This window comes from Macaca fascicularis, chromosome 9 (assembly GCF_037993035.2).
Source record: "Macaca fascicularis isolate 582-1 chromosome 9, T2T-MFA8v1.1".
Lineage (NCBI taxonomy): Eukaryota > Metazoa > Chordata > Mammalia > Primates > Cercopithecidae > Macaca > Macaca fascicularis.
In genome coordinates, this window is record NC_088383.1 from 122,120,001 (window position 1) to 122,140,996 (window position 20,996).

The 20,996-nt window shown below is 45.4% G+C and overlaps 1 protein-coding gene across 50 annotated transcripts in view; it reads left to right on the plus strand.

The window, feature by feature from the left end:
• TCF7L2 (transcription factor 7 like 2) overlaps nt 1–20,996 on the plus strand; it is a 221,049-nt gene that overhangs the window by 126,625 nt on the left and 73,428 nt on the right. For 12 of the 50 annotated variants that reach the window (XM_045361528.2, XM_045361558.3, XM_074002726.1 and 9 more), the window contains one exon: nt 16,255–16,395. The exons of the other annotated variants lie outside the window; for them this stretch is intronic. In XM_045361528.2, coding sequence (XP_045217463.2) covers nt 16,255–16,395 — 141 coding nt within the window. The remainder of the gene's footprint in view (nt 1–16,254; nt 16,396–20,996) is intronic. 50 annotated transcript variants of the gene reach the window in all.

The following is a 20,996-nucleotide window of genomic DNA, read 5'->3' on the forward strand; positions in this document are numbered from 1 at the left end:
ATGTATGTTTTAAGTTGTCCTTTTTTAAATGTTGCCAATTACTTTATGTGTTTAAGAAATATCTTTGTGGTTTACTAGGGTATTCCTCAAAAAGAAAAAAAGGATTAAAACTGCACAAACATGCTGACATAAAAGCTAGTAGCTTCTCAAGCTGTGAAAGGTCTGTGATGCAGAGAACAAGCTCCCTGTGAGCTGTATTTTGTTTGCTGTGGTCCAGCATGGGTTTAGATCCTACCTGGTTAGTGAAAGAGAGAATGTGAAGTCATTGCATTTGCATTTGTCAGAATCCTAGTTTTCCACTTACCTAATAGTTTTTTGTTTGTTTGTTTTGTTTTGTTTTTAAAGATAGAATCTTGCATCCGGGGCCTGTAATCCTAGCACTCTGGGAGGCTGAGGCGTGTTGATCACCTGAGGTCAGGAGTTGGAGACCAGCCTGGCCAACATGGTGAAACCCTGTGTCTACTAAAAATACAAAAATTAGCCAGGAGTGGTGACATGCGCCTGTAATCCCAGCTACTGGGGAGGCTGAGGCAGGAGAATCACTTAAACCCAGGAGGGGAAGGTTGTAGTGAGCCGAAATCACGCCACTGCACTCTAGTCTAGGCAACAGAGCGAGACTCCATCTCAAAAAAAAAAAAAAAAGAAAAAAAAAAAAAGACATGCTCTTGCTCTGTCAGCTGGGCTGGAGTATACTGGCTTGATCATATAGCTCACTGCGACCTCGAGCTCCTGGGCTCAAGCAATCCTCCAGCATCAGCCTCCTGAGTAGCTGGGACTATAGGTGTGCACTACCATGCCTGGCTAACTTTTTTGTTTTTTGTAGAGGTAGGGTCTTACCATGTTGCCTAGGCTGGTTTCGAACTCCTGGCCTCAAGTGATCCTCTTGCCTTGGCTTCCCAAAGTGCTGGTATTACACGCATAACACACCACACCTGAACTAGTCTTTTTTGTTGTTGTTGTTAAAGTGAGAGACCCAGACCCAAATCATCTTTCTTCTCCCAAAATGCTAATTATTATTCGTTTTAAGTTATAGCTCCAGATTACCTTCTAGGATTATTCACATTTTGCTTTCTAAATGCTCTTCTTGAAAGGAAGCATCTATTGACAGTACATCAGAAATTCCATGGCTCCTTTATGACATTTCTGGGGAAGTAAATGAAAGGTGTAAATTAAGAAAAGCAAGTGTTTGCCGTTCCCACTTTAACCTTGTGTTCTGTTAAGTGGCTTTGTTGAAGAGGGCTGTCACTGTTCTTGAAAACTTGGGAAAATCCATAGCAAGCTGTGCCATTAGTTGTCTTTGGGAGCACAGGATGTTTGATGTGAAAATTATATGGACACATCTAATTGGGTGTATTTTCACCCCACCAGATATCAACTAAAGAGGTGACTCTTCCCCCTCCCCTGCATTTTTAGCTAGATTGTTTAACCTGAATTTCATGCTATTAAGAATTGCATTTCAGTAATCCGCCTGCCATTTTTCAATGCCTTTTTTTGAGTAGCATGTCTGTATGATCCACCTACATAACCTTTCTAGACATCTGGCAAGAGCTAGTTATCATCCCTTCCTGATTTGGGGTGCTGAGACCTGTGGTCCCCCTTCTTCCACCGTAATTTACATTCTTCCCTGAGTCCTGCAGAAACGCAGCCAGGCAGTGGAAAGAAAACAGAAACTCTTTGGACCTCTGCTTCCTGTAGAATGGGAATAATAATTCTTATCCTGCCTGTTTCCCAGAGTTGTATATTCTTTTGCAATAAAATGTACTCAGAATTAAAATACAAAGCAGTTACACAGAGATAAGGTAGTGGCAATTATGCCGATTGAAACTCCAGAATTAAAAAATAAGTTTAGTCACATACCATGCAGTTCACCCATTTAAAGTATATAATTCAGTGGTTTTTCGTATATTTACACAACTACGCAACCAGTATTGCCATTGTAGAACGTTTTCCTCACCCCCAAAAGAAACTGTACCCATTAGCTCTCACTCCCCATTTCCCCCACTCTGCCCTCTCCCCCATGCCCAAAGCAACCATCAGTCTACTTCCTGTTTCTATGGATTTGCCTGTTCTGGCATTAGATATATACATGAAATCATACAATTTGTGGTCCTTTGTGACTGCTTCTTTCACTTAACTTAAATGTTTTCAAGGTTTGTCCATGTTGCTGCATGTATCAGCACATCATTTCTTCCTTTTTCTTTTCTTTTTTTCTTTTTTTTTTTGAGATAGAGTCTTGCTCTGTCACCCAAGCTGGAGTGCAGTGGCATGATCTCGGGTCACTGCAAACTCTGCCTCCCAGGTTCAGGCGATTCACCTGCCTCAGCCTCCCGTGTAGCTCAGACTACAGGCCTGTGCCACCACTTCCGGCTTAATTTTTATTTTTTTGTATTTTTAGTAGAGATGGGGTTTCACCATGTTGGCTAGGCTGGTCTCAAATTCCTGACCTCAAGTGATCTGCCTGCCTTGGCCTCCCAAAGTGCTGGGATTACAGTCATGAGCCACTATGCCCGACCAGGACTGTATTCCTTTTATGGCTGAATCATATTTCATTATATGGATACACCATATTTTATTGACCCATTCATTGGTTGATGGTAAGCTTCAGAATTAAAAAAATATATTAAGCTAGTTCATATTTGCTTTCATTTTCCAAATGATCTCTTTCCTTTCATTGCAAGTTAAGTGTTCCTACGATAATGACTGTTACGGGGCAAAGATGACCAAGTCTATCGGTGGTCCACACATTTCAACAAATACGTACCTCAGCAGACTACCTGGAACCAGACATTGGGTAAAGATAACTTTAGAACTCATGGTTTCCCTGTAACACTAAAGCCTTTTTAATCAATGCAATTAGTAACTTTCTAGTTACTGTTACTCTTTTTTTTTTTTTTTTTTTGAGGCAGGATTTCACTCTGTTGCCCAGGCTGAAGTGCAATGGCCCAATCCCAGCTCACTGCGGCTTTTGACCTCCTGTGATCAAGTGATAGCTGAGACTACAGTCATGTGCCACCACACCCCGCTCCTTAAAAGTTTTTTTTTTTTTTTTTTTTTTTTTTTTTGCAGAGATGTGGTCTCACTATAGGCTGGTCTTGAATTTCTGGCCTCAAGGGATCCTCCTCCCTCAGCCTCTCAAAGTGCTGGGATCACAGGCCTGAGCCACCACACACACCCAGTTTGTTGCTCTTTCTGTAGTTTGGCTAAGGATTAAGATGTTATCTCCAGTGCCTGAAACATGCCTCTGATAGGTGCTATCTCCCTTGTCTTCGTTTTTTACTCTGGTTGTAATCCTGGAAGCTGCAGGGATCGGTCAGATGGCAACAGCAGAATCTTTTTTTTTTTTTGAGGTGGAATTTTGCTCTGTCACCCAGGCTGGAGTGCAGTGTGATTTCATCTCACTGCAACCTCCACCTCCTGGGTTCAAGTGATTCTCCTGCCTCAGCCTCCTGAGTAGCTGGGAATACAGGTACCTGCCACAATGCCTGGCTAATTTTTGTGTTTTTAGTAGAGACGGGGGTTTCACCATGTTGGCCAGGCTGGTCTCAAACTCCTGACCTTAAGTGATCCAGCTATCTTGGCCTCCCAAAGTGCTGGGATTACCGGCGTGAGCCACTGTGCTGGGCCAGCCACAGCAGATTCTGATCAGGTGATCCCCTTGCCAGCCTGGGGAGCCTTTTGGTTTTGGGTTTGGTTTTTAAGTTTGTTACTGTTTTGGTGGTTGCTTTTACCTGTTGTAAATATTAAGAAGCCCAGGCACGATGATGCTCTGAAGACAGGACTAGTAGTTTTGTCCCGATTTGCCACAGACTCCTGCCTGCATCTGGGTTCAGGCAGCCACAGGGAGAGCTGCTCTTCTCAGGAGATCCAGCCCGGGCCAGCAGCTTTATAATCAGTTCTGATCACCACCCTGCTGTTTTTGGCATTAATGTCCCTTAAGTACTTTCAGGAGAAAGTTTTCAAAGAAAATCTGATTTTTTTCTTTATTGGCTGTACCTGTTAGACATATGAAGATGTCTTTCACTTTACAAAGCAGGGGGAACCCTCAACAATCTTTAAGAGAACCCTAAAAACTGAGTGTTGTCTCAGAGCCATCTGAATCCAAGAACATTGGACCTATTATGCTTATTCTGGCAGATGGGCTCATCCCTTTTTTTTCCTGAGACAGAGTCTCGCTCCGTTGCCCAAGCTGGAGTACAATGGTGTAATCTTGGCTCACTGCAACCCCTACCTCCCAGGTTCAAGCGATTCTCCTGCCTCAGCTTCCTGAGTAGCTGGGATTATAGGCGCACACCACCACACTCAACTAATTTTTGCATTTTTAGTAGAGATGGAGTTTCACCATGTTGGCCAGGCTGGTCTTGAACTCCTGACCTCAGGTGATCCGCCCCCCTCAGCCTCCCAAAGTGCTAGGATTACAAGTATGAGCCCTGTGCCTGGCCCCCATCCTTTTATTGGTGAGAAGAAAAGGGAGCAAGACGAGGTTGACCCTTGCAACGTATGTGTGTACTGTCTCTGCCTGTGTACACGCACACACACGCACCACAGATACACCACACACACACACACGCACCACAGATACACCACACACACACACACGCACCACAGATACACCACACACACACACACACCACACGCACCACAGATACACCACACACACACACACACACCACAGATACACCACACACACACACACACACCACAGATACACCACACACACACACACGCACCACAGATATACCACACACACACACACGCACCACAGATACACCACACACACACACACCACAGATACACCACACACACACACATGCACCACAGATACACCACACACACACACACCACAGATACACCACACACACACACACACCACAGATACACCACACACACACACACACACACCACAGATACACCACACACACACACACCACAGATACACCACACACACACACACGCACGCACCACAGATACACCACACACACACACACGCACGCACCACAGATACACCACACACACACACACACACATGCACCACAGATACACCACACACACACACACACACGCACCACAGATACACCACACACACACACACACACGCACCACAGATACACCACACACACACACACGCACCACAGATACACCACACACACACACACGCACGCACCACAGATACACCACACACACACACACGCACGCACCACAGATACACCACACACACACGCACGCACCACAGATACACCACACACACACACACACACATGCACCACAGATACACCACACACACACACACATGCACCACAGATACACCACACACACACACACGCACCGCAGATACACCACACACACACACACGCACCGCAGATACACCACACACACACACACGCACCGCAGATACACCACACACACACACACGCACCGCAGATACACCACACACACACACACGCACCGCAGATACACCACACACACACACACATGCACCACAGATACACCACACACACACACACGCACCACAGATACACCACACACACACACACGCACCACAGATACACCACACACACACACACGCACCACAGATACACCACACACACACACACGCACGCACCACAGATACACCACACACACACACACGCACGCACCACAGATACACCACACACACACGCACGCACCACAGATACACCACACACACGCACGCACCACAGATACACCACACACACACGCACGCACCACAGATACACCACACACACACGCACGCACCACAGATACACCACACACACACGCACGCACCACAGATACACCACACACACACACACGCACGCACCACAGATACACCACACACACACACACGCACGCACCACAGATACACCACACACACACACACGCACGCACCACAGATACACCACACACACACGCACGCACCACAGATACACCACACACACACGCACGCACCACAGATACACCACACACACACACGCACCACAGATACACCACACACACACACGCACCACAGATACACCACACACACCCACACGCACCACAGATACACCACACACACACACACCACAGATACACCACACACACACACACGCACGCACCACAGATACACCACACACACACACGCACCACAGATACACCACACACACACACACGCACCACAGATACACCACACACACACACACACACACCACAGATACACCACACACACACACACACACACCACAGATACACCACACACACACCACAGATACACCACACACACACACACGCACGCACCACAGATACACCACACACACACACACGCACGCACCACAGATACACCACACACACACACACGCACCACAGATACACCACACACACACACACGCACCACAGATACACCACACACACACACACGCACCACAGATACACCACACACACACACACGCACGCACCACAGATACACCATACACACACACACGCACGCACCACAGATACACCACACACACACACACACACCACAGATACACCACACACACACACACGCACCACAGATACACCACACACACACACACGCACCACAGATACACCACACACACACACAGGCACGCACCACAGATACACCACACACACACACACGCACCACAGATACACCACACACACACACGCACCACAGATACACCACACACACACACACATGCACCACAGATACACCACACACACACACACGCACCACAGATACACCACACACACACACACGCACCACAGATACACCACACACACACACACGCACCACAGATACACCACACACACACACACGCACCACAGATACACCACACACACACACACATGCACCACAGATACACCACACACACACACACACGCACCACAGATACACCACACACACACACACGCACCACAGATACACCACACACACACACAGCCGACACACACAGCCCACACACACAGCCCACATACACGCACACACAATTTAGGATTTTCCCCCTTCTCAAAAGTCCTCTTTAACGTGATTTGTACTAATAAAGTTATAAATGTCTGGAGTTAGAAGATAGCCAAAGTTTTGGGTGGCGTAAGAGATAATTCATCCCAGACTCCACACCCCTTATGCCATGAAAACTTCACCTCTCCTTTTCAAGCTGAGAAACCCCAAATACACTACAAATACGTTACAAGGCAGCTGTCACATCACCATAGGCCAAGCAGAAGGCATTGTGGATGCCCTGGGTATATACTCTCTGACACAGCGGTGACTGCCTACGCAGTCAGATTTGTGACACTGTGATTCTTTTTGGAATTCATACACTGGGGCAAGGATTGGAACCAAGGTTGCCAGTGAATGGGGCCGGCAAGTCTTGTTTTCAAGTTTCCTTGTGTGTTCCCATTCTGAACAAGGTGGTGGCAAGTTGATCCTGCCCGTGGGAATGCATTGTTCTTGAATATTTATATCTTTATATGCTCCCATTGGGATTTCTCCTTTCATAATGTCTGAAAAGAACTTGTTTTCATTAAAGCCATTTCCATTTCATACATTTTTATGCAATTTAGCGTTTATGGTATCTCCTAACCAACATGGTTTGTTTTCATAAACACCCGAGAAGGTTTAAATAACATTTTCTCATAAATTAGCCCTCGTTTGCACAATTATTCAGTTATTGCATCAGGAAGACCCTCTGGAGTTTGATCTTGTCAGGAAACATATTAGCAGAAAATAGTGTGTTATTATCTAATGCTAATAATTGGTTAGTGGAAATGAGAAAAGAGGATATGTAATTGGGGTTCCTGTGGCTAACAAGATGTGAGCTATGAAAGCATTTCCAGGAGAAATTCCAGGGGTATTCCAGGAACCTGTTATTTACTTTTTAAAACATTTGATTCCCATTGAAAGGGGAGGAGGGCGCTGTTTACCAACACTGCTTTCTTTTTCAGAGCAAATCCATCTAAATTTCCTGAGTGGTAGCTAGATCCCCTGACACACCTAGCCCCTATGTTGTCTTGACTTGTCAGTCCCATTTTAGGCTGCTAACTTTCTTTTTGTAGGAAATATGTTGGCTTTTAAAGAGAGAATTACCTAGTACACATCACAAGTCCTGATCAGACCCTCTTCTCCCTCCCTTGATTCTGCCCAGTGATGCTCACAGTACACAACACACACCAATACTACTTCCCAAAGGCTGCTTGGGAGAAGGAGCGCCCCTTTAGCAAGAATCTCATTATAAGCACAGTATAATGCTGACTTCATTAGCTAGATTCACAAAGCTTTCCGCAGCCTGTGCTGCTTGAACCCGAACTTCTGCTTCATGTTCTTTCATAGACAGTCATTGCTGAGTAAGGTGGATGGCTTCTGTGTTATGCTTAAACATGTGAAATCAACTCCTGTTCTCTCAAAGTCATTGATGAGCATGGTTTTTCATGCTTGCTCGCTGACTTGTCTGGAAAGATTATACTGTTAAGGACAGAGGTTCTCTCCGTTGCATAGGGAAATAATGGATATGAAGGTTGCAAGGAGAAGCTTCATTTTCCACCTGCTTGAGGTCGCATCAAACCTCATCCCTGTTGCGGGAAACAAATGGGAGTGATGGCTGGTGTCAGCTAGTGTATGGATGTCCTTGAAATTAGATGTGCCTGCAAAAAGACTTGATTTAATGTTAGCCAGGTCTGTTTGAACTTCATTATTATTATTATTATTATTATTATTATTATTTTGAGATAGAGTCTTGCTCTGTCGCCGAGGCTGGAGTGCAGTGGCCTGATCTCGGCTCACTGTAACCTCTGCCTCCTGGATTCAAGCAGTTCTCCTGCCTCAGCCTCCTGAGTATGTGGGATTACAGGGGCCCGTCACCACATCTGGCTAATTTTTGTATTTTTAGTAGACACAGGGTTTCACCATGTTGGCCAGGCTGGTCTCAAACTCCTGACCTCAAGTGCCTGCCTTGACCTCCCAAAGTGCTGGGATTACAGGTGTGAGCCACTACCTTTTTTTTCCCCCCCACATGCCTTGGTTAATATCTCAAGTTTGGATAATGGTAAGGTTAACCACTTCACCTTATTACTTTTCATCCCAGTAAAGCCTTGACCTTCACGTATAAAACTAATTTAGTGTCGATACAGTTAAAAAGTCAAAGCATCTCCTTTATTCAGAATTACCCATATAACTTCTTTTTTAATAACTTTATTCCTAACTTGAAAAAAATTTTTTTACCCTTTTTCCCTGTATTGTTTATGATACAATAATGAAAAAAATTATCTTGTTTCCAACTTCTCAATATTTGATGGGTACGCTCCCCCCACCCCAAAGGAAAAAAGAAACAGTTGACAAAACTTTGTTTTAGCCAACAAGCGCCTTTTGAAATGATGCTGCAAATTCCTATTCATGATGCCATATTCCTAAAATACTTTTTATTGGTCATGTTGAACTTTTATTCAGTACAAGAAATCTTCGCCCTGTGCACGCGTGTGTGTGTGCGTGCGCGTGTGTGTTTATGTTTGTGTGTGCACATGCACGCATGCATGCAGCCTTTTCTCCTTGAATGTGACTTATTTTAATAAATTTACCCTTTTATTATATAATGGCCATGTCCAGAAATTCAGGCACATTGCTTCTGTACATGGAGAGTCAAGGCCCTAACGAACCCGCTCCTCGGTATTCTGCTAGCCATACAGAAGTGGAGTGTTTTGGAGGTCGACACAGCCCTTAGAAGTCATCCAGCAGCCAGCACCCTCATGTGCTGTGTCAAGCTGAGCCTCAGGAATTCAGAGAGTACAGCGCTAGTCAGTGGGAGGGTGACGGTGGCAGTGACACTGACGCCCTACGCTCTGTCTGTGCTGAGGTCGAGGAGGGGTGAGCCGTGCTTTGTAAAGGTATGTGAAAAGGTGGCCTCTTTCTGTGCTTGTTCTGTTTTGCCTTCTGTTTGGAGCCTTGTCTCTTTCTCAGGTGAGGTCTTTGAGGGCTGAGGTAGACTTCATTTCTGCATGCCTTGAGTGCAGAGATGGTGATTACGTTTCAACTTGGGCCAACTTTGAGCAGAGTGGCTGTGTGGTATGGAGGTAGTAAGGGAAGAGGGAGGTGCTGTGTGTGACCTGGACACTTGCCATTCGTGACTCTAGGACATTGCCCTCCACATATATTGATACCCTCACTCACACACACACACACACACACACGCAAGTGTGGGCCCATACTCACACCTTGCCACTCACACATGCTCACATTAAAAAAAAAATAATGAGAAAAAAGGATTGCATAAATTTGCCATGTGAGTGATGATATCCCAGTCTGGGGAGGAACTGGCTTGTCTTTATGATAAAAATGGTAGCTTATCTGGAGCCCTGATTGCAGTTTCTTTGCCTTTGCATCAAGTTGACAGCGTATTTAAGATATAATTAGTTCCCATCAAAGTTACCTCACCTTCAGAGGTGAGAATTATTGATGGTACATAAAGCTGGATCAGTGTGACCTGTAAAGACCTTACCTCTCTCCAAGGTTACATGTGTGTACGTGGGGTTGGTTGGTTTGTTTGGATGGTTGGTTTTTGGCATCCTTGTGTGTGAATAAATGATAAGAAATATGAGGATGTTACTTTCTCACCGATTTTTAAAAATTGTCAGTTCGTTACTTTGCTTTTTTAGTGCAATGGCCCTTAGCAATATCCTTCTTTTAGATGGATTTCTTATTGTTCCAAAGAAGCCACATTTCCAAAAGAAAATTCTTCCCTTTATGCATAGAACCTTCAACTCTATTCTTTAAAAATCTAGGCTTTAGTTTCAGCTCCTTTTTAGCTGTGTGGTCCTGGACAGGCCCTTTTACATCTAGACTTGGAGGTTTAAAGAAAATCATAAAGAATTAGATTAGATGATTTCTAAGACTCACTTCATTTTAAAACTCTGATCTTTCAGAGACCCACAAATCCGTTCCCTCTTGCTGTGGAGGAGAAAATACATGAAAATTTGAATCCACATGTATTTGTCAGGGTTCTCCAGAGACACAAAACCAATAGGATGTATGTGTTTATGTAGAGAGATTTGCAATAAGGAACTGGCTCACCCAGTCATGGAATTCCATAATCTGCATCATCAAGTGTCATGATCTGTAGCTGGGAAGCTGGAGACCCAGGAGAGTCCATGGTGAAGCTCTAGTTTTAGTCTAAAGACTGGAAGACTGGTACAACTGACGGTGTAATTCCTGTTCGAAGGTTGGCAGGGCTCGAACCCAGAGATACTGCTTTAGCTCAAGTCCGAAGGCAGTTACTCAGGAGGATGCCCCCTGATTCGGAGGAAGATTGGCCTTGTATTCTATTCCGGCCTTCAGCTGGTTGGCTGAGGCCTGCTCATCTCAAGGAGGGCCATCTGCCTTGCTCAGTGAATGTTAAATTTATTCAAAAATATCCTCAGAGAAACATCCAGAATAATGTATAACCAAATATCTGGGCACCCTGTGACTTAGTCAAACGGACACATAAGGCCAGGCATGGAAGCTCACGCCTGTAGCAATCCCAGCACTTTGGGAGACCGAGGCTGGCGGATCACTTGAGGCCAGGAGTTGGAGACCTGCCTGGCCAACATGGTGAAACCCCATCTCTACCAAAAAAATAAAACATTAGCCGGGAGTGGTGGTGCACGCCTGTATTCCCAGCTACTCGGGAGGCTGAGTCACAAGAATCGCTTGAACCCAGGAGGCGGAGGTTGCAGTGAGCCGAGATTGCACCCCTGCACTCCAGCCTGGGTGACAAAGAGAGACTCTATCTCAAAAAACAAAACAAAACAAAACAAACAAACAAAAAAACCCAAAAATACCCTGACACATAAAATTAATTACCAACGGAGTTTTCTGAGGCAAAGAGGAGTAAAGCTCTTGCCTTTTTCTTCTTGCCCATGAGGTTGGTTCAGATTCTTCTAACAGCCAATGGTTGTTGGCCGATTTTACTCTGAATGACACCTTTCTTTCTTTTTATTCAGGTCTCCCTCTGTCACCCAGGCTGGAGTGCAGGGGCACAATCATGGCTCACAGCAGCCTTGCTCTTCCAGGCTTAACCAAACCTTTCACCTTGGCCTTCTGAGTAGCTACGGGCCTGCACCACCACATCTGGCTAATTTTTTTCTTTTTTAAAAAATTTTTAGTAGAGACGAGGTCTTGCTGTGTTGCCCAGTCTAGTCCTGAACTCTTGAGCTCAAGCAGTCCTCTAGCCTTGGCCTCAGAAAGTGCTGGAATTATAGGTGTGAGCCACCGCACCCAGCCCTGAGTGACATTATTTCATACAAAATTCTCATCTCTGGAGCCTTTGTATTTTTAGGGGTTTTGTTTTTCAAATGCTTTTCACCTCATTCTATACTGGTTCATTTTTAAATGTTTCCTGGCAGAGCAATTAGTATTTTCTGGCTTACTAGGTGCTATTCGATTGCATTAGCTTTTGAATATTACCTAGCTAGTTGTGGAGTGGGGCAGTAAGCTCATAAAGAAGCAAGATAGTGGAATACACAAATATTACTACGACTTTATGGATGGCACACCTGATTCTTGATCCATGTGACTGTGTTCAGATCTGGTTAGCACACAATGACATCAGGTGCTGAGCCACCAGTGAGACTCAAACCCAGCAGCCCTGTCAGTCTACCTTCTCTCTTAACTTGATCCAGCCTCATAACTTCACTTTCCACAGGAGGAATACACCTCTTGAGGTCCTGTGTCACAAATAGGCAGTGTTTCTGGAGAAAGCCAGGAGGCAGATTTTAGTGCTGGTTAGCATCTGTGGCCTCTACTTTCTGGATTTGGTGCATTTTGGAGACCACAGAATGACATGAAATAGCTCAGTGCTGCCAGTGGCGTTGACAGGGACAGAAGAGGTAAAGGAGGGCCCTCGGGGCAATCCCAGCAGGTGGGTGGTGGCTGAAGGTCCTAGTCTTCTTTCTGCAGAGACTGGCCACCTGCTTCATTCTTTCAAGAAGCGCCAAATCCCTACTTCAGTACTTTGCCTTGTAACAGCCCACTCATCATGTCAGGAGAATGAAACTCACGAGGCCTTCATTTACTTTTATCCTGTAACACCTCCAGTTTTTCCCACATCCTCCCTTGATTCGTGGATGGACAACTATGGAGGCCAGTCTGGCTGAGGTGACGACTGCTTCAGTCGAAATTCCTCTCTGTCTCCTCAACCCCAATTCAGACTGGCCTGAGCAAAATGAATGTATTGATCCATAACTGAAAAGTCCAGAGCGGTCAGGCATCAGGCATGGCTGGATCCAGAGGCCCATGTATTAGAACCATCTCTTTCCAATTCTGGGCTCTGCTAGCCTCCCAGTTGGTTTTACTGCACAGAGGTTTATTCAAGTCCAAAGAGATCTTATGTTTGTCTACAAGTCTGTGACCTTGATTCTGAACCTGTGTCTATGGGAAGGGGTTGCAGTGTCTGAGTGAGCTTGTACTGTGTAAACTTTCCCACTTCTGAAGCTGGGTGTGGGGTTCACTCCACTAAGCTACATGGCTTTAGAGTCAGGGGGCTGCCCCCTAAGTAGTTGGCAGTAATTGTTACCAGAAAAACCATGAATGGACATTGAGCAGAAAACTCAGCAGATGTTTATTTCCTGGTCTTTAGGATTTGTTGAAGAGTTTTTTGTTTGTTTGTTTTTTAAGAAAGACTCAAAGGAGGAGGGGGAAGAAACTATAGTTATTTTATCATGGTATAAAAAGATTTTGTAGTTTACATTTGAACTTTCTATAAGACATCTCCTACCCCCCTAAAATTGGAAGTCATTTATTAAGACTTTGTATTCTCTAAGAGGATTGGAAATAAATAATTAAGAACATTAAAGAGGACAGCTGGGGGGCGGTGGGGAAGTGTGGTCTTGAAGGGGTAATAAACCTCCTTCCGGCCACACACACACACACACACACACACACACACACAGGAAAGGAAAGCAGTGTAGCCCGGTAAGATAAGGTGGAGAATAAGGTTAGGGGTAAGGTTAATTCTACAAGTTCAAAGCCAGTAGCCCCTGATGCAATGCTGGACGTGAACTATAAATTTGGCTCTGAGGTTCCCAGGCATGGGAGAATATCTAGATCTGTACAGAGAGGTTGTGTGTGTGTTTAACATTTCCATAAGGTACAATTTCCTCTAAGAATAAAGGCCATGAGGAAATGCCCGTGGAAGATAAAGAAGAGCATGTGGTCTGTGGCAACCACGGATTCATTTCTTTCCCAACGCGTTCTCTGGGGCACTTCGGTAACTCTGCCTCTTTGCTCTCAGCATTGTGTTAGAAAATAAAGCAAGCAGGCAGGGATTAAACCCTCATGTTGCTGGGTTCCTTCTAGAAACAAGTGGAGGGCTAACCAAGTCACCTTTGGTGGAAGGCAGTAAGGTGAGTCACTGCTGTGGCTGGACTGAATAGGATAGCCTTAGCTGTAAAATTGGGCTGATCTTTCAAATGGACTCATGCTTGCCTAATGACTCACGCTCCTGTTTACAAATCAGCTCTGTGAAGAAATGCAGAGTGGGACGCTCTGCTTCCCAGACGGAGACCTTAGACCTCCAGGGGTGGAGAACCAAGTACTTCCTCTGGTGCTCAGCTTCCCTTCCTGGGGGCAGATCTCTCAGCTTCTGGCAGTTAGTTGGTTGCTCTCAAAATCCAGACACAGGGTCAGCTGCAGCCAGCATGGGCCCTGGAGTAGTAGCTCCAGTTATGGGGCAGCAATGGCCGCCTCTCATTTTGGGAGCTCACTTTGCCTGTGGATGGTTTTAATCCATCTGGATAAACTTGGAGCCCATGGGAATACCATGTACTGTGGTAACCATGTACATTGCTCTAAAGACGTGGCTGCTGTTGTATAAATTTTTCCTTTATTTTTATCAATTTCCTCTTTTCCAGAGTCTTCCATACCCACTGTGTCTACTGTGATAGTGAACGTAAAAAACATACAAGATGTTGGTGTTATCCTCAATCTCTTAGTCTTAATCCTGAACAAATTACGTGAAAAAATTGTTCATGGAGTTTTTCCTTGTATAAAACTTTTTGCAATGAATATAAAAGGCATAGCTATTTCTCTTTTTTAAAAAAGGAAAGTAGAATAATATTTCTTGGTTGCAAAGTCTCCCTTCTTGGACCCCAAGTTGTTTTTTACAGCCCTAAATTCTCTTGTTTATAGAGCCATAGACAGGCCAATGGGTCTCTACAGCAGGCACCTGCATGAGTTGACTGGGACCTGGTCTATATTACCCTCTGCCATTTACTAGCTGTGTGACCTTGGGCATGCTCCTTACAGTCTCTGAGTCAGTTTCCTCCTCTGTGAAATGGGCATGATACTACCTACCTCATAAAGTAGGTGTGAGGATTAATGAAGTAAGAGGCACACTCCTGTCCAGGGCCCCAGACAGGGTAGGCTGTCAGTAAACTGTAGTAGTTATTGTGACAGGGTTTGAAATTCAAATTAACACATATTTCTTGAGCACCCAAGGTGTGTGCTGCCAGATCTTTCAGGGGGTCCAGGATTGGTAGTATAGTTGCTTTTCTCAAAAGACTGTCGCCTGGCAGAGGAAAAGGTGTTAAGGTATGAGTGAAGACAGATCAACCAAGCATGGTGCTGCTTGCCTGAGATCTCAACACTTTGGGAGGCCGAAGTAGAAGGATTGCCTGAGCCCAGGAGTTCGAGATCAGCCTGAGCAACATAGCAAGATTCTGTCTCCACACACACAAAAATAAAAAGATTAGCTGGGTGTGGTGGTGTGTACCTGTAGTCCTAACTGTTTGGGAGGCTGAGACAGGAGGATTGCCCAGAAGTTTAAGTTCAGTCCGGGCAACACAGCAAGACCCCATCTCTTTTAAAAAAAAAATCAGCTCCCCAAACAGCTGAAGTATTAAGTGGAACCATATGTAATTGTATTTTTGTGGGACAGAAATACCAGCAATTTCACATAACTAATAGATTCAGTAAGGTAAGTTGAGAGAGAAAATGCTAGCTAGGTGATTCTTGAGAGGCTCAGAGGAAGGGGAGGCCATGCCCATTAGGAGAATGGTGGGTAGGGGTGAGAATACAGAACAGGAAGGCTGCCTGGAGGAGGCTGCATTTCAGATGTTCCTAGAAGGGACCCTGAGCTGGATGGCAGGGAAATGGGAGAGTTCTGATTTGCGCTGGGAACTATAATCCCTCTTGCTTGGAGCTTCTGTAGAAATGTGGGTTAGGGTAGAAAGGAAGGCTGGGGGCTGTGTGTGCCTTGGTGACGTGTCCCCCTCACTCCCGAGCCTTACTCTGTTCCCCTTTCTTCCTGGCAGCAGAGCCCCCTCCCTTGCTGCACTCAGGGACATGACTGTCAGCACTTCTACCCCCCCTCAGACTTCACTGTCAGCACTCAAGTCTTCAGGGACATGAAAAGGAGCCACTCCTTACAAAAAGTTGGGGAGCCCTGGTGTATTGAGGTAGGTCTTGGAGCAGAATGACGGTATGAGATGAGTTAGCTCTGAAATGAAGCCGCCCATCCAAAGTTTACCTCTCTCTAGGGCAGGGCCCATCCACTGCGGTCCCTGAATTCTTGGCGGGTCACTGTCATTTCGGGTGCCATGATGTCTGGGTGTGCTGACCACTGATAGGGATATCATAGCCATAAAAATGCCTGTTTACAAGGAGAGGGTGGAGGGTGGTGCTCCCATGCTTCCAGGATGCCTGGCTCCCAGTGAAGGCCTCGTGATCCAGTGCCACACGTAACTTCCGTGAAAATGAGGAACACAACATTGTCCCATTAAACTTGGCCCCAGGAAGTGTCTCCTGGGACTCTTCACAGTTCGCGATGGAGAAGCTACCACCTCAACTTCGCCTTCGTTACTAGTAATTTAGAACTTAAAAGATTTTCTTTTAAAATTCAGGGTGCTGGAAAATGCCCGCTTTGCCTCGACAGTACCTCCCAGAGGCAGCCGTGAATGGCATTACTTGCAGGTGTTGCTCTCCAAGGACAGGAAGCATTGTTAATTTCCTTTAAATAATTCAGTACAACATCAATCCCCCACACTACTCAGTGCTTGGGAGTGGCAGTTCTCTTCAAATTAGTAGTCCTAAAGAAAAAAGAACATCTAGAACATGCTTTTATCTTGAGAAAAGCAAAAGTCAATGCAGATGAAAAATTTTCAAGAAACGCTTAGATTTAAACAGCAAATGATTTAGTACTAATGTTAGCTTTTAAAAAAAGAAAACTGAATATTTATGAACCGATTAATAAAGCCTCTGTTTTTAAAAACATTTATTGTATACCTATTATGTGCTGTGCTATGTGTTAGAGCCACAGGAACAGAAAGCAGTGCCTCCAGCAGGCAGAAACCTGGAGTGATATATATGTACGTAAGTCTTGCTGTTGGAGAGAGAAAACGTGGAATAAATCATCTTTAAAAGTTTGTTCTGGCATAGGAAGTGATAAATAGCCATATAAGAGAACTAGAAACTGTAAAACTATATAAAGAAAATGTAAATACCTATATTCTTATTACCTATTGATAATCTCTCTGTTTTTTTTTGAGATGGAGTCTCGTTCTGTTTCCCAGGCTGGAGTGCGGTGGCGCGATCTCAGCTCACTGCAACCTTTGCTTCCCGGGTTCAAGCGATTCTCCTGCCTCAGCCTCCTGAGTAACTGGACTACATGTGCACGCCACCAAGCCCAGCTAATTTTTTGTATTTTTAGTAAAGACGGGGTTTCACCGTGTTAGCCAGGATGATCTCAATCTCCTGACCTCGTGATCCGCCTGTCTCGGCCTCCCAAAGTGCTGGGGTTACAGGTGTGAGCCACCGCACCTGGCCTTTTTTATTTTTCAATTTTTTTTTTTTGAGATGGAGTCTCACTCTGTCTCCCAGGCTGGAGTGTGTGATCTTGGCTTACTGTGACCTCCACCTGCCAGGTTCAAGAAATTCTCCTGCCTCGTGAGTAGCTGGGATTACAGGTGTTTGCCACCACACCCGGCTAATTTTTGTATTTTTAGTAGAGACGGGGTTTTGCCATGTTGGTCAGACTGGTCTTGAACTCCTGACCTCAGGCCATCCGCCTGCCTCAGCCTCCCAAAGTGCTGGGATTACAGGCGTGAGCCACCATGTCTGTCTGATCATCTCTCAATATTTGGATACATTTCCAAATTTCTAATCATTCATGTGCACAAACCTTAAAAGTGTTTCACAAAATTGGTATTATACCTCATAAGGTTTTGCAAATTCTTTCTACTTTTAATTCTAGGAACACTTTTTGATATTATAACATGTGCCTAATTCTCTTTAATAACTTCATGTACTAAAGTGGAAATCCTCTGGTCCAACTATTCCCTGTTAGCCAAATGTGCATAAAACTGAAAATGTGGCTGGGTGCAGTGGCTGACACCTGTAATCCCAGCACTTTGGAAGGCTGAGGTGGGCAGATCACCATGTCAGGAGTTCGAGAGCAGTGAAACTCGTCTCTACTAAAAATAACGAAAATTAGTTGGGCGTGGTGGCACGCGCCTGTAATCCCAGCTACTCGGGAGGCTGAGGCAGGAGAATCGCTTGAACCCGGGAGACAGAGGTTGCAGTGAGCCGAGATTGCACCACTGTACTCCAGCCTGGGCGACAGAGTGAGACTCCGTCTCAAAATGTTTCTGGAGTCTTTCAGACTTTTGCTGTCTTGCACGCTTGCCTCTGATCTTGCATGTTCTTGGGCCATGCCTATGTCTTGATTACCTGGAGCTACTGCCTGTGTGTGTAAGGAGCATGCCCTTTAACTGGCCTGGGTCTGATAGAGCAGGGAGGCCCCCTTTCTTCTGCATTAGCCATGGCCTGGTGGAAGATTTTTTTCAGTAGCCTGTAGTTGGTTCAGCTTTTAAAAGCATAGCTGTTCATTCTGGCTATTTACGTTAAGATGATATGAATATAGCTATTCTCCCATCAGAGCCTGGCACATGGTAACTCATTAATCTTTGGTTGGCGGCAGGAGGTAGATAAAGGAACCGGGCACCCATTTTAAGTATGAGGAAAACGAAACAGAAAGACTGGGTTTCTTCCTTATAACTCAAGATCCGCAGGAGCTGATTAGATCCCTGGCGCCAGTGACTGAGCATTTCTCAGCCTTATCCTCAGAACCCAGCAGCATCTCCCAGGGACGTGCCAAAATGCCACGTTTCCAGGATGTCATCTAAATCTGTAAACCGTGAATAGGTGAGATATAAAGATGCCACTTAATGGGCTGTGCCACCTTGGGCAAGTTACCCGACTGATCTGTGCTTCAATTTCTCCATTAGTGATAAAGGTTCACATACGGGCTGTATATAAAGGGAGTGCTTGGTGAGAGAGTTGGTGGGCTTAGACTGGTGCAGGCAATTAGCAGGATTCTTGAGGAGTCACACCCTGATGGTGCGTCCGTGTGATGGGCCGGTCGCTGCTGGAATAGCTCAGTTATGTGTTCCCTGTAGGTTTTCATGGAAATTCACATGTAACATTCCTAGTACCTACTTCAAGAATTTTGGTGGTGGCTGGGCGTGGTGGGTCACACTTGCAATCTCAGCACTTTGGGAGGCCGAGGCAGGCGGATCACAAGGTGACAGGAGTTCAAGACCACCCTGGCCAACATGGTGAAACCCCGTCTCTACTAAAAATACAAAAATTAGCCAGGCGTGGTGGCACATGCCTGTAATTCCAGTTACTTGGGAGGCTGAGGCAGGAGAATTGCTTGAACCTGGGAGGCAGAGGTTGCAGTGAGCCAAGATAGCACCACTGCATTCCAGCCTGGGCAACAGAGCAAGACTCCCTCGGTGGGGGGGTGGGGGCAGGGGAAGAATTTTGGTGATGTCTCAAAATCCTGATCCCACAGCATGGGTGTGATAGAAATAGCTCTGCAGAGTGTGGTGGGGACCTCCTGTGACTGGTCATAAGAACTAAGTTTGAGTCCAACCCTCACTTTTTTGGCAAGGTGCTTCCCCGCTCTGTGATGCAATTCCTGCATCTGCAAAAAAAGGGGGTGGTCATGGGATATTCCCCTAGTCTGCTCCACTGGGTACCTACAGAGATCCCTTGACATTTAACACAGGCTTCCTGTGATCCAGGAACTATTGTAAGAATTACTGTAACTACCTCCTATATTAACTTTTCCAAACCTTGATAGCAACCTTATGAGGGAGGTGCTGTGATTATTCCCATTTTGCAATTAAGGTAACTGAGCCAGAGAGAGAGAAAGCAACATCCCTGAGATCACACAGCTGAAGAGTGATAGCTATAAAATTACTGGTAATGAAGGGCCATGGTTATTGGCCATGGTTCAGAGCCGTGATACCAGCCATCTTCCACTTGTTCAGGGAGAACGTGTTTGATCCTTTTCTTCACTCAGCCACCTTAGGAGTTGGGAGGAAATTTTGGTTCAGGATACCTAAGTTCTTACAAGTCTCAACAGTTGTACTTTCTGTCCCATCCACATTTCAAATCCATTGTCCCTTCTCTTTCTTTCCATGTAATTCAGCCGGATTCGAACCCTTTAGATCCCTTCCTCTGGGGAATTAAGGTTGGTAGACCAGCTGAGTAAATGTGACTCAGAAAGTCAATATCCACCTGGGCAGGGATGAGTCATTTCTTTCTAGTTAGCTATTCATGTACATTTTAAAGCTCGCCACACAAAGTCATTACATTGAGGCTATTAACATGTTTAATAGTGACAATAATAGGGTGTGACCCATGGCATATAACCGCATTCAGATAAGAAGAAAGAGTTTCTTTTTTTTTTCTTCCTGTAATTGCTCAGTCAATACCATTTTCACGGAAATACTTGCAAACAAACTTTTAAAAAGTTCTTTGTCCAAACCCTTCCCTGATTCCTTGTTTCCTTCCTCTTCAGGGGTTCTATAAACTTTTCCTGATCAGTGGCCGGGGATTAGCGAGATGGTGCACTCTGTCCTTCTGATTTTGTGGTTGACCTACCCTTTTGCTGGTGTTCAGCCAGTTTTTATTGCATTTTTTGGGGGGGGGGTGTGCGCGCGTGCACACGCATGTGTGTATTTTCAGGAGGGGGCCACATTGTTGCTGCTAC